Raw genomic sequence first — 13,569 nt, 5'->3', positions numbered from 1 at the left:
GGCCAGGACCCCGGAAGCCAACTCCCAGCTCAGGCTGTGACCACACAGCTTTATCAGTTAAATGAAATAACTGGTTTTCAGACCCTCGCTGTTCTGCTGCTCGTGTTGAAGAGCTGCCTGGCCAAGCTACCCCTTCTTCTGACGCATCCACGTCCCCCTGTCCCCTGGTAGCCCCAGGGACATGGTGTCCTTGCCCTACAGCAGCTCTCTCCAGCTCACTTACCTTTTATTTATTTACATGTATTTCTCTCTCTTTTCCTTTTCAGGTTGTGATCAATTATTCAATCGTGAAAGGGCTGAAGTACAATCAGGCAACGCCAACCTTCCACCAGTGGCGAGATGCCCGCCAGGTCTACGGTTTAAACTTTGCAAGTAAGGAAGAGGCGACCACGTTCTCCAACGCCATGCTGTTTGCCCTGAACATCATGAATTCCCAGGAAGGCGGTAAGTGGGGCTTTGTCTGGCCTGGCGCCCAGACCCTCCCTCCCCTCCCTCCGCGCTCCCACGGCTCTGGCTTCCGGGGTGTCCTCGACTGCAGCTGTGCTGAGCTGACGTCTGGTGGATTTGCAGAGAAAACTGCTGCCTAACTCTAGATACGAAGCGCTGTTAACAGTTTGAACGAGAAGAGAGGCCTCGGCGTCGCCCCTGGCCTTGGAGCGGGCGCTGGCTGTACTGTGTGCCCGAAACCGGGCGTCCAGGTGTGGCACCTTGGAGCGGGCGCTGGCTGTACTGTGTGCCCGAAACCGGGCGTCCAGGTGTGGCACCTTGGAGCGGGCGCTGGCTGTACTGTGTGCCCGAAACCGGGCGTCCAGGTGGGCACCTTTGTCGCCTGCTTTCCACATCCTCAGCGCGCATTTGGCAGAGTTTGGAGGGAACAAGCAAAACTGTATTCTTGGATTCAGTCATTCCTAAGCTTAACATAGTGTTACTGAACACTTGCTGTGTGTTGGAAACTGTCTGGGGCAAAACAGGTCAGAAGTGAATCGATGGAGCCTGTTGACTCACGGCATTTGGTATCCAAGAGAAGAAGGATGGACCTGTGAACCGCTAGAGATAACATGTTGCGATAGGGGCGTTAATAAGGTGTGAGCAGGGCAGGGGCTTCAGGAGCATGGAAAGGAAAAGAAGGGACTATCCAGCTGGACTTCGAGCGGTGGTGACATTTGAGCTGGAGTTTTGACAGGCAGGGAGCTAACGAGATGAGGGAGTGGGCATCCTAGGCAGAGGGAACGGCAGATACAAAGGCTCCTGGGCCTGAAAGCCCAGCCTGTGCGTGGAGGAGAGCGTGCAGTGTCTCTGGGGCCCGAGGTGCCAAAGGAAGGAGGCTGGATGTGAAGTTGGAAGGTGGCAGGGGTTGCACAAGGAGAGGCTTCAGCCAACCTGGGAGACTCGGGGTGTAGACAGCGGGGTGGGGGCGGAGAGAGGGGCCAACAGGAGCGTCTGCAGGGTGGGCAAAGCAGAGACGCAGAAACACATGTGGCTCTTCTGGGCGGTCTGCAGCGTCAGCTTCCGCGGGAGGACAGGGCCCTCCGGGGAGTCGGCGTCTTAGAGGCCAGCAACATCCTGCGCTTGGCTGGAGGACTCAGTGTCGGTGGGCATGGCAGTGTGGGGCTGGGCCCGGGGCGCCCTGCTAGCCTTGAGTCCAGCACACGTCGCTTTGTTTTTCTGTGTCTGGGTTTCTTTTCTGTAGGACGGGTGATGAGGAGCTGTTTTTATGTGTGTGTGTGCTCAGTCTCTTCAGTCGTGTCCGACTCTTTGCGACCCCAGGGACTGTAGCCCGCCAGGCTCCTCTGTCCATGGCATTCTCCAGGCAAGAAAACTGGAGTGGGTTGCCATTTCCTCCTCCAGGGGATCTTCCCAACTCAGGGATTGAACCCTCATCTCTGGCATCTGCTGCATTGCAGGCAGATTCTTTACCCACTGAGCCACCTGGGAAGCCTGATTCTATGTTTAAATGAACTCAAATATAAGATGTTAGTGGGCCGCCTGACGTGTTAATCTCCCAGTATTACTATTCGTGAGTATTATTACTGTCATTGCTGCTGCCAGAGTTAAGGCAGGAAATGGGGAGCCATGGTACTTAGAAGCTGCAGGGAGATGCCTTTTAAATAACTGTTGTGCCTTATAGATCCAAGCTTTGGGCCCTAACTTAAACCCTTGGAGAATTTGTAAATAATGAGTGTGTTTAGAGTATGCTTCCTGCAGGTCATACGCAGAACCAGCACTGGTAGAGTTCTTTCCCACTATGCAAAGACTGCAAGGTTTGTGGATCCTCTGCTGAGAATGGGGGCTGCATGGTGAGGGACCACAGCGGTACTGAGTGACGAGTGCGGTGCCTGAAACATTGGAGGTCCCAAATAAACATTGATTAAACCATCTTTTTTCCACCCGAGAGCCTTGAGCCTCAAGGTAGAGTGAGCTGAGTTTAAGGTTTCCAATCTGAGCGGCCTCACTTGCCCCAGGATGAGAGAGTTTAGCTTTATTTTATCTCTCTATATATAGATACATTAAGGTGGGGAAAAGGTTTTCATTTAATCAGATGGCTGGCTCAAAGCAACTACTATTGACTTTATTAACTTCACAGCAGAATCACAAAGAAATCAGCTAATCCGAGCCTCATTTTCAGATAGAGATCTGTGATCAGTATAAAAAATAACTCTTGCCAGGTAGTAAGTCACCTTGGAACCCCGATCCCCTCTGGGTGGAATGCGGTCCTTGTCGGGGTGGGTGGGTATGTGCTCACGTTGACGGGGGCCTGACCTGAGACTCTGCTCGTGAGTAGTCGTCCCTCCTGGCTCACTGGCCTTTGGAGGCCAAGAGCTGGGCCCCTGCGGACAGAGCGTTTCCTTCCCCTGTGTGTGGCCTGCTGTACCTTACAGACGCCTGAAGCGTGAGCTCCATGAGCTTGTACAAAGGCGTCTGTGGGACCCCGACAGAGGCCACACCCCTCCAGCCCAGCCAGGGCTTCAGCTTCTGTGACAGCCGAGCACCTTTACCTGTGTTGGAGCTTCACGTAAGTGGGTCGTACAACGCGGACGTCGGCGTCTGATTCTTGTCCTTGACCTCACGTCTGAGGCACCCGCCCCCTGGCCCATGTGTGTCCGCGGCCAGCCCTGTCCCTGTGGAGCACGCTCCGGGGTGTGGCTGTGTCTCCTTGCCCAGTCGTGCAGCCCCTGGAGCCTGGGCAGGACCCGGGCAGCCTCCCCACCACCTGCCACTGGCCTCCCGCTGCAGATAATTGCGATGTTTCTATCACATGCCCTGCATTGGAAAGTGCTGTCCCGCCGTCCTTGGTGGGAGCCGTTCGCAGTGCAGCGGACCCTTGAACAGCACAGCTCTGAACTGGGTGTCCACTGACACGCGGCTGCTGTTCCATGAGTACATCTCTGGGTCTGCGTGATCCGCGGCTGGTCCTGTGTGTGGGTGTGGAGCCGACTGTGTGGTTACCCGCAGGTTGTCACCTCTGCAGACCAGAGCCCGACCCCCACGGGGCTCAGGGCTCAGCCGTGGTGAGAAGAGTGTGTGCCTGGAGGCACCAGAGTCTTGTATCGAGTCTCCGCTCTGCCGCCTGTGGCCCTGGGATAACAAGCCCTACTTCCTAGGGCTGACATGGAGATTCAGTGCGAGTGTTTATAGAGCACTTAGCGTGCAGTGCCTCGTGTGTGAGAAGAGTGTGAGTAATACTGGTTCTTCTTTCCACCTGCGGTCTCGCTGAATTTGCTTGTCTTTAGGTTTCAGCATCCTTGTTTGTAAAATGGGGTCAGAAGTCCCACTTAAATGGGTGGAGGAGAGGATTCAGTTGCCCAGCGCAGGGCCGGGCGTCTGGTAATCAACCACCTCTGCCCCTTCCAGTCCTCACTGGCATGTCCTATTCTGAGCCGGGCATCCAGGGCCCGGGCTCATAGACCGTGGACTCTCTAAGCTGCAGGGTCCAGCCGCATCTCCCACCCCCACCCTTGTGCGTGAGGGCACTGCTACGCATGAGCATGAGTGGCGCCCGCGTGCCCTTGTGCGTGAGGCGCAGGCCTGTGCGTGAGCGGGCTCAGTGTTTCTGGGTTTCTGGGTACCAAGTGGCGGGTGTGCTGAGGGGGGTTCAGAGCAGGGCTCCTTGTGATTGGGCGGATGGCAGAGATAATGATTATGGTAGTAAGAACATCTGCACCTTCTCACAGCCCAGGACGTGTGTGTGTGTGTGTGTGTGTGTGTGTGTGTGTGTGTGTGGATGGCAGAGATAATGATTATGGTAGTAAGAACATCTGCACCTTGTCACAGCCCAGGACGTGTGTGTGTGTGTGTGTGTGTGTGTGTGTGTGGATGGCAGAGATAATGATTATGGTAGTAAGAACATCTGCACCTTGTCACAGCCCAGGACGTGTGTGTGTGTGTGTGTGTGTGTGTGTGTGTGGATGGCAGAGATAATGATTATGGTAGTAAGAACATCTGCACCTTGTCACAGCCCAGGACGTGTGTGTGTGTGTGTGTGTGTGTGTGTGTGTGGATGGCAGAGATAATGATTATGGTAGTAAGAACATCTGCACCTTGTCACAGCCCAGGACGTGTGTGTGTGTGTGTGTGTGTGTGTGTGTTTTAACCAGAATCTTCTCCCACGTGCCCCTTCCAGCTGCTTCTTGGGCAAAGACTCCCACTAACTGGGCAGCCTGGGGGTGGGCCTTCGCTGGCCAAGGAGGTGCTCCCGAATGCCCTGCTTTTTTTTCCTGCAGGTGTCAGGCCAGCTTCTGTGACACACGTTTACCCAGATGGCGAGTGGGGGCTAAAGGGAAACATGTCTGCCGCAGCCCTCTGGTGGAACTGAGACTCGTATTTAGGGCCCCTGGTTTGAAATCCAGGGTTTTTTCTACAGCTCTGCACTGCCTCAGGAGGTCAGAGAGGAGGGTCAGCCAGCTGTGGGCCCAGCCTGACCCCACAGCTCTGGGCAGTCGTCTCCCTTTGGGGACCACAAGGGCTTGAGCAGGGTGGTCGGCATGGCTCATGGCACGTTACCGCCACAACAGACAAAGGACCACGGTCGTGGGTCTCGGTGTCGGGGGTCTTCATCGTCCCGACTCCGCACTGCCAGTACCCTTACCTGGCTTCCTTCGCTGCCACCCTCCGTGGGCGCCCACCAGCATCTGGTTAAAGCTGCCTGTTATCAGCCAGGGGAGCTGTGTTTATGGGCTGTACTTTGCCTCCAGACCCGCCTGGGCTTCCCTCCCTTCCTCAGTTCGTTCTCTGTGCAGACATCAGTTTAGGGTTAGGGTTACAGCCCTGATAAAGACAACTGCTTCTGCGTGCGTCCATGTGAACCTGCTTCTGACTGTAAACAGGCCACTTTTTGGGGCCCCCGGTCTCCCCATCTCTGAAACTAGGGATACAGACTTGGTCAAGATCTCTGCAAGTCCTTCTCACGCTCCTGGTTTAGGTTTTAGGTGCACTGTCTGGACAGAGTGCATGCCAGTTCACTCCTTACAGACGTGTCCCCGTGGCCAATGCTCAGAGCAGGGAAAGCCCAGAGAAGAAACTGGAATGGTGGAATGTCCCTCTCTACCTCCCGGAGGACCTGGCACCTCCGGGAGATAGGCTCCTTCCTCACCCATAGTCCTTGTTTATTACTGAAAAATAGAAAATACCAACGAGCACACACAAAATTCCACACTTGGAGCTGTGTTCCCAGGGGAGAGGTCAGGATCAGCTCCCCCCACAGATAGGCCATCAAACCTCAGTTAGGACTCCCCCAGCCTTAGCTTCTCCGCCTGTAAAATGGGTGGCCAGGCTGATCTTAGACGGGATCCTGAGAAGTGAAGTTGCTCAGTCGTCTGCGACTCTTTGCGACCCCATGGACTGTAGCCTACCAGGCTTTTCCATCCATGGGATTTTCCAAGCAAGAGTAATGGAGTGGGTTGCCATTTTCTTCTCCAGGGGATCTTCCCGACCCAGGGATCAAACCCAGGTCTCCCGCATTGCAGGCAGACCTCTGAGCCACCAGAGAAGCCCACACATGGGTGTGCAGCAAAGCGCGGTACGCGTGGCAGGAGTTGTGAAGACTGGCCTGTCTCGAGCAGGAGGTGGCACCTTGGCACCCCCCGGCTCAGGGTGAGAGAGGAGCATCCTGAGGGCCTTGGCACAGGCTGAGACGCAGGGGTGCCTCGTGGGGTTGGTGGCTGCTGCTGTTGGGGGGCGGGAGCTTGCCTGTTAGAGGCAGCTCTGTTTCCAGTTCAGGGTTGAGCACAGGGACTCTCAAACGGGGTATGTTGTGGAGTTCCGGGGCTCACCAGGCACATCCGGCCCTCACCTGACACAGCCAGAACAGCTCCACTGTATCTCTTGGGGCTCTGCAGAAAAAGAGGAGAAACCCTGGGGGCGTGGTGCACTCCACGCTGGCACGTCTCTCAGAATCTAGCGCTGCAGCCTTTTCTTACCTGGTTTATTCCACGGTGACATCACTGGTACCTTTCAAGCTGGTGATGGACATTCTCCTAGTCTTTCCAATGTCCGTGTCCTTAACCGATGCCCAGCGTGGCGTCACTCCCAGTGGGCAGGCGCCCAGGCCGGGGCCTCTCCCGAAGAGTGAGGCCCAGAGCCCTTTCCTCCTGTGTCCCACCTCTTAGCTTCCTGGAGTGGGGCTGGATCCTGCTTTTTGTAAACCTCTTTTCTTCTGAAAATTATCTAAAGTAAAAGAAATACTGAGCTGTCTTCTTCCTGCGGAAGCCGTGGGCACTTTCTATCCCCACCCCACCCCAAGGATCGCTGGGGACACCCACTCCCTCCTGGCAGCTCTGCTCCTGGCGGCTCCCCATGCCCACTCCTGCCTGCCCCCTGGCGGCCACTTCCCGCACACCAGCCCCCGGGGTGCCCTACCGCCCGCACCCCCAGTGACTCATCAGGGCGCCTTCCCCAGATCCCCGCCTGGTGTCCCTTCCTGTCCCCACACGTCCAGCCCCACCCGCCCTCAGGGAACCTTGCTCTGCCGACAGAGCTGTTTCCAGCCTGGACATGGCAGGGCTCCCTGTCCTCCCCCGCGCTCCGTCGTGATAGGTAGTGCTCCCTGCCGTGTCCTGTTTGTCTCTGACCCTCAAACCCAGCCCACCGTCTTAGCTGAAAGGCTCTGGCTGTACCCACCAGGTTAGGTGAGCACACGCAGGGTCTTGCTGGTCCAGAGACCCCCAGGCTCACGTGTGTTCTCTCTCTTTCCCTCCCCTCCCTCCCTGCGCGGGGCCGTCTCCCACTTGTTGACCTGCATTGTTGACCTGCATTCCGTGCACTTGGTTTGAGCCCGAGATTGGTTCATCTAGACTGTGAGCCCATCAAGGGCAGGTGCCCTGAAGCAGGGCCGACGGGTCCCAGGTGTCCGGGGGAGGGTGAGCTTGTGGCGCCTGTCTGTCTGCCTGCCTGTCTGTGCCCCACGGGCCCCTCCTGCCGCCACGCCATCCTCTGCCGACCAAGACGCCATCGCTGGACCAGCAGCCTGTGGAAGCGGGCGCGAGGCGAGGGGTGCTATCTGTGGTTGAGGACACGGCAAATGAAACTGTCTCACACAGAAATCGCACCCATCTCCTCGGCCCGCCTTGCACCACGCAGACGGGCAGCAGAGGCATCTTCCCAGCCGGCAGCCATGTCCTCACCGAACTCCAGCTGCCGTGGCCTGTGTGTGCACATCGGACGTGGCACAGAGTCAGATGGGGCTGGGTTCCGGCACTGCTTGTGCTGCAGGTAACCCTCGGGCAAGTCATTGGGCCTTCCTGAGACTCAGTTTGTCCATCTGTACAATGGGTTTCCCACACCCACCTCACAGGGCTGTTATGACAAAGTCATGAGGTGTTGTTTGTGCAAGTTTCTTGTCACTTGAAAATGACTGTAACAATTTAAAGTCACTCTTCATTCTTTTTTTAATATTTGAAAAGTTACCTAACCAATGTATCAACGTCTTTAGTGATCCCTTGGGACATACGGGGCGGGCAGGGCAGCTTGGACTGGGGTGGTGAGTCCACTCAAGGGTCCGAGGAGAGGCTCTGTCTGACCCCGGGGTCTCCCTCTGCTCCAGGTAGGACTTCATAGCCCTCGTGGGCCCCTCACGTCTGAGCCCCCACTGGCGGCCTGCTACCACCATCACCTTCCTGTTAGGAATTCCTGTCTGTGCGCAGCTCCCACCCTGGAGGAGGAGGACCCCTTCCACCAGCCCCGGGGTTGTCTCCCTAACACTATTGGAGGGGTTTCTTTGGGGCTTTTCATTTTCCGTAGATCTGGCCTGGGCACCACAAGCCCAGTTAGGGCTCGAAAAGGGTCTTTTACAGAGGCTGCCTCACAGGTGCCCGCCCACCTAGTACTTGTTGAGTTGAGGTGTGGTAAGCAGCCTGTGGTCCACACAGGTGACTGACGTATGACACAGACTCCGGAGGCAGGGGACGGAGTGCCAGTCCCATGCCCCAAGCCCTGTCACACAAAGAGCCTGTGAAAACTTGAGCAAGCCGTCTCATCACCCCGAGACTCGGTTTCCTCATTTTCAAAGTAGATACAAAACTGCCTGCAGAGTTTCTGTAAGACTTGAATTGTGGCATAGACGGAATGTGGTTTGTGAGCTGTGAAGCAGCCTAAGAATACAAATTGTCATGCTTGTTCGTGGAGCAACCCTGTCCCAAGACTTCCTCCTGGGTCTCAGCCCTCGCTAGGACAGGAAGAGGCCGGGCACCCCAGGGCCGGCCCACCCCGTCTCACTGGGTCCCCACGGCAGCCTCTGGAGGCTGTCAGGGACATCTTAGGAATCCTTGTCCCTGCCTGAAGGTTGCAGGTTCACAGCAGTGATTCGCCTGAGGCCACCCTCGTGAGTGACAGAGACCCCAGTGAGCTGGCAGCCTCCGTGTTTCTGAGCCAGAGCCCAGCTTGACTGTAGACTGGTTTTTAACGTGTACTTGGCCGCACTGGGCCGTGGTTGCAGCGTGTGGAGTCTGCTTGGCAGCGCGCGGCCTCTCTGGTTGCAGCGCACAGGCTTAGTTGCCCTGTAGCATGTGGGATCTTAGTTCCTGGACCAGGGATCAGATCCATGTCTCCTGCATTGGAAGGCGGATTCTTGACCCTCTGGACCACGAGGGATGTCCCCGTGGGTTATTATGGACATTTAACCTGGCCCATCTTTATAGCCAGATACTTACATCTCCTGGTATAAGTCAAAAACTAGATAGCATCCATTTTCTTTTTTCTCACCTGGCATACTTAATTCCCTAAAGAATGATGATTTCACAGGTCAGCGTTCTGCCAACTTTAGCTCACATTAGATAAGAGCCAGCTCAGATATTTTCGTAAGTGACCATCCCAGGGACTCAAGAACCCAAGTGCGGAACTTGGGTGCAACCTGTGGCTCCTAGAGTGGACAAGGTGTGAGCATTTGAGGCCCCGCCCCCGCCCGCTTGTCAGCTGCCTGCCTTCATTCATGATTTATTCATTCAGCAGACACCTGGGTTCTCACAGCAGACACCTACTTGATTTACCTGTTTCTGCGCTTAGCCGAGATACATCTGTTCTCCACCCACAAGCAGATTGATCTTTGCACATCTCGGTCAGGCCGGGTCAGCCTTGCTCAGGACTCTCCAGGGACTTACAGTCTTACCCAGCATCAAATCCAAACCCTGACTGAGGCCTGCCTGGGCCTCACTGGCCCTGGCTGCCTTGCTCAAGCGTTTCCGCCCCATTCCCTCTCCCACGGACCTACTTCCGATCGCAGGGGCTTTCTGGCCTCCACCCCAACTGTGCCATGTGCTTCTTTACCCTGTGGCCCCTCCGCCCGGACCGCTCTTCCCTGCGAGTAGCCGTGGCTCCTTCCCTGGTGCCTCTGCTCACGACACCCCGTCAGGGAGGCAGCACCGCCACGCCTGGCCCATCAGCTCTTTCCTGCTGTGGTCTGCCTGTTACATGTTGCCTGTCTCTCCTCTCGAGAACCTGGGTCCAGGGCAACTGTCCATGTCCACGGCTGCCTCCCCGGTGCCGTTTTTGTGATGGAGGAAGGACCAGGCATGTACCTGGCCTGTTCCGTTCCGGGCCGTGCACCAGTGTCCAGAGGGGACTACAGAGCTCAGTCAGGCGGGGAAGAGGGACTAGAAGGCACAGCATGGCCAGTGCTGGGACAGAGTGAGGAGAGGCCCAGCCCGTGGGGACCTTTCTAGAGCTTAAAGGATGGAGAGAAGTTTACCAGTGGAGGAGAGGGCAGTTGAGAGAAGCTGCCTAGCAGAGGCTTGAAACCTCTCTGCACTGAGCTCACAAGAGCAGTTCCCATCCTGGTGGGTGTGGGGGATCTATCGGTGAGGTTTACGAAAGTCGGTCAGTTCAGTCGTTCAGTTGCATCCAACTCTGTGACTGCATGGACTGCAACACACCAGGCTTCCTTGTCCTCCACCATTTCCCGGAGTTTGTTCAAACTCGTGTCCATTGAGTCAGTGATGCCATCCAACTGTCTCATCCTTTGTCCCCCACTTCTCCTCCTGCCCTCAATCTTTCCCAGTATCAGGATCTTTTCCAGTGAGTCAGCTCTTGGCATCAGGTATCTTCAGAGGTGAAAAATTGCATCCTGATACCCTGCCCTGGAGCCTGCCTCTTGCCAGGGCTTAGAGGGAGGGTCCTTGCGGGTTCCAAGCTGCCTGCTGCGACCTGAGGGCCTCGAGCGCTGCCTCTCCAGCTACTACGCAGCAGTGGCTGCAGCCCGCGGCTCCTAAGTAGACTTAGCAATGGTTTGCCCGGCCAACCGGCCTGGGTCACTCCCTATCCATGGATAGCACCCTGTCTGTCTCCCAGCTTCAGAGGAACACAGCACAGACAGGTGTTGCTGAAGGAATCCAGCTCAGCCACCGCTGAGGTGGGTGAGTTGGGGCCTCCCAACTGTGTCCTGACCCGTTGTGTGGGGTGGTGATAAGAGCCTGTCCGGTGTTTGGGGGAAGTACACGCAGCGATGCGGAGGCTTAAACGCGGCGTATGTCTCTGCTCAAAGTGCTCGCCCTCCAGCAGGGGCACACACAGACACCTACCAACTGTCCTAAAAAAGCGGCCTGGGGCCTCGTAGGCAGGGCTTCAAGAAGGCTCTGAGCAGGCCTCAGGGTGGCAGGCCAGTGGGGCAGAGGTGGAAACGGGGCACACCACAGGCAGAGGAACCGCCAGAGAGAGGTGGGAAAGACAGGCACATCTGGGGAACGCAGGTGCTCTACAGCAGAGGTTAGGAGAGCGGGTCACAGGGCCTTGGGTGCAGTCAGGATCCCCTGTCCTGGGCTAGTGCACGGTGGAGCTGCAGGAGACCTGCAGTCTGGGTCCTTCCAGTCCTGGCCCGTATGTTGTAAAACCCAATCCCATTTTACATAGCTGTTCCTCTTTGCCTGTTGGGAATTACTTCCCCTCCAGTAAAACTGATGTTCCAGAGGGTGATACGTGCCCTCTTTGTTTCTGCATGTATCTCAGTGCCACCGAGCAGTGGAAGGGTCTGCCCAGGGCACGGGGCCTCTGCACTCCAGGTCGGGTGTGCAGCGTGGCCTGGCCTCTGCAGCAGAGTGCAGGAGCGGCCCTGCCTTGTGACCTCAGGGACTCAGGCACGGCTGAAGGTTAGCCAGACTGCGGATAACTGGCAGGATAGTCTTACCTGATCTTCTCTAGAAATATCTTCTCTCCATGGGAGCAGAAAACTTAGAATAAATCCTTGTTGAAGAAGGAAGAGACGGGGTGCACATGGGCACGGCACAGGCTCGAAAGCCGCTGGGCGGGTGGTTTTGGTTCTGGTTCTGACTGTGTCACTCACTTGCCGCAGGCAAGCTTCTAATCTCTGGACGTCCCTGGCCTGATGAGGTAATGATGATTCTGCTCCTGGGATGTGTTATGAGAATTTAATACAGACGTGAAATGACGGTTGCTCAGGATTACCTAAGAGGAGGGGGCACTGGCAGGGCTGAGTTGCTCAGTGTCAGATTCTAGGCTGCGTAGAAGATCCACAGCCCAAGACAAGTGATGTCTCGGGCGCTTCAGACCAAAAACTGGAGTCAAAGAGCTTCAGCGCTGTGCAGTGTCATGCTTGGTCGCTCAGTCGTGTCTGGCTCTGTGCGACCCCACGGACTGTATCCTGCCAGGCTCCTCTGTCCATGGGATTCTCCAGTGAAGAATAACTGGAGTGGGTTGCCTTTTCCTCCTCCAGGGATTCTTCCCCAATCAGGGATTGAATCCCTGACTCCTGCATTGGCAGGCGGATTCTTTACCACTGCGCCACCTGGCGAGCCCTTCAGGAGCATGCCCAGCATCAGAGTGGCAGAGCCAGGACTCAAATTTAGCTCCAGGTAGCTTCAGGCCCATGCTCTCAGAACAGTGCCAGGCATGTGGTAAGTGCTTTGAGAAGTGGGGTACTGCTCCCAGCCCCTTGACACCTCCTCTGGCTCATCCCTTCAGATGGGAAGATTAAGTCCCAAAGAGGGAAGATGACCTGCCGCCCCAGGCCCCAAGCCCAGTAGAATCCATGTGTTCATCATCCAGGGAAAGGTTTGAAAGGCGAGGCTGCATGAGCTCTGGGTCAGGGAGGAAACGGATGGGGCTGGGGAGGTGCCAGCCTTAAGCCCCTCCTAGGCAGCAAGTCTGGGGGATCCGAGATTCCTTCGAAGTCTAGCGTGGTACCTCACAGATTCATACATATCTGCGTTTTATCCATGAGGGAAGCTGGTAAGGGAGGTGGTGCCTGAGCTGCACAGGTCACTCACCAGTGGGGAGAGAGGAAGCTGGGGAGGCAGGTTAGCCTGTAGGAGGCTTCGCTCACATCCCAAAGGAAGCATTTCCCACAGGACCTGCGGAAGCGGTGCTTCCTGTGCAGGGACCATCAGAGAAGGGCTATGCTTTCTGCTGTTTCATGTGGAAACTCAAGGAAAGAGTCTGAGACCAAGAGAGGGGAGGAAGCAACCCTCCTGCCAGCCAAGGAGCCGGGGGAGGTGGCATGGGGACAGAGACCTCTTAGCTGGGGCTTGGAGGCCCCCGGACCTCTGTCAGCCTGGGAGGGCAAAGGAGCCTTCATGGTGGAAGGAACAGCCCCTGTGCCATAGGTGCCCAGAAAGGGGTCCGGGCAGTGGGAGAGGCCAGGCTGCTGGTTGGGCCGGAACAGAAGACAGGACAGGCAGGCTGGCTGGGACCTGAGGGGAGCGACCGCGAGGGGCGCCTGGGTGGAGTGGTGAGCGGCAGAAGCAGTGGGCGCCTGGGCTGAGTGGTGCCCAGGGCTCGTCCTTCGGTCGGTCACCTGGTCCCTCTGGATCCGCACCCACCCGGTCCTTCCCCACAGCCCCCAGGAGACAGGAGAGGCTTCTGGAAGACACATGGTGTCACCAGGGGTTGGGCCCCTCTCCCCCAGGCCCCTGAGCTTTCTGGAATCAGGTGGACAGGAGGGTTCTGATAGGTTGGCTGAGAAGCCTCATTAAAGATTGACGCAGTGAAGCCCATTAGACGGCTGCTGGCGTATCGGTTTCCCAGAGCCCAGGCCAGCGGCGGAAGGAGGAGAGGTGAGTGGGCAGGAGGCGAGCGGTGGGCAGGAGGCGAGCGGCGCGCCCCCAGGCGGCTCCCGGGGCCGCGATGGCC

At 56.8% G+C, this 13,569-nt stretch overlaps 1 protein-coding gene across 1 annotated transcript in view; it reads left to right on the top strand.

Moving 5' to 3' along the window:
- The window catches only part of EVL (Enah/Vasp-like), a 54,173-nt gene that overhangs the window by 13,557 nt on the left and 27,047 nt on the right, over nt 1–13,569 (top strand). The window contains exon 3 of the mRNA XM_010851426.1: nt 267–444. Within this exon, the coding sequence (XP_010849728.1) occupies nt 267–444 (178 nt within the window). The remainder of the gene's footprint in view (nt 1–266; nt 445–13,569) is intronic.

The sequence above is a fragment of the Bison bison genome, unplaced genomic scaffold (genome assembly GCF_000754665.1).
Source record: "Bison bison bison isolate TAMUID 2011002044 unplaced genomic scaffold, Bison_UMD1.0 scf7180017864302, whole genome shotgun sequence".
Classification (NCBI taxonomy): domain Eukaryota; kingdom Metazoa; phylum Chordata; class Mammalia; order Artiodactyla; family Bovidae; genus Bison; species Bison bison.
Note: the sequence above shows the minus strand (reverse complement) of the source record. Positions and strands in the feature narration are given on the sequence as shown.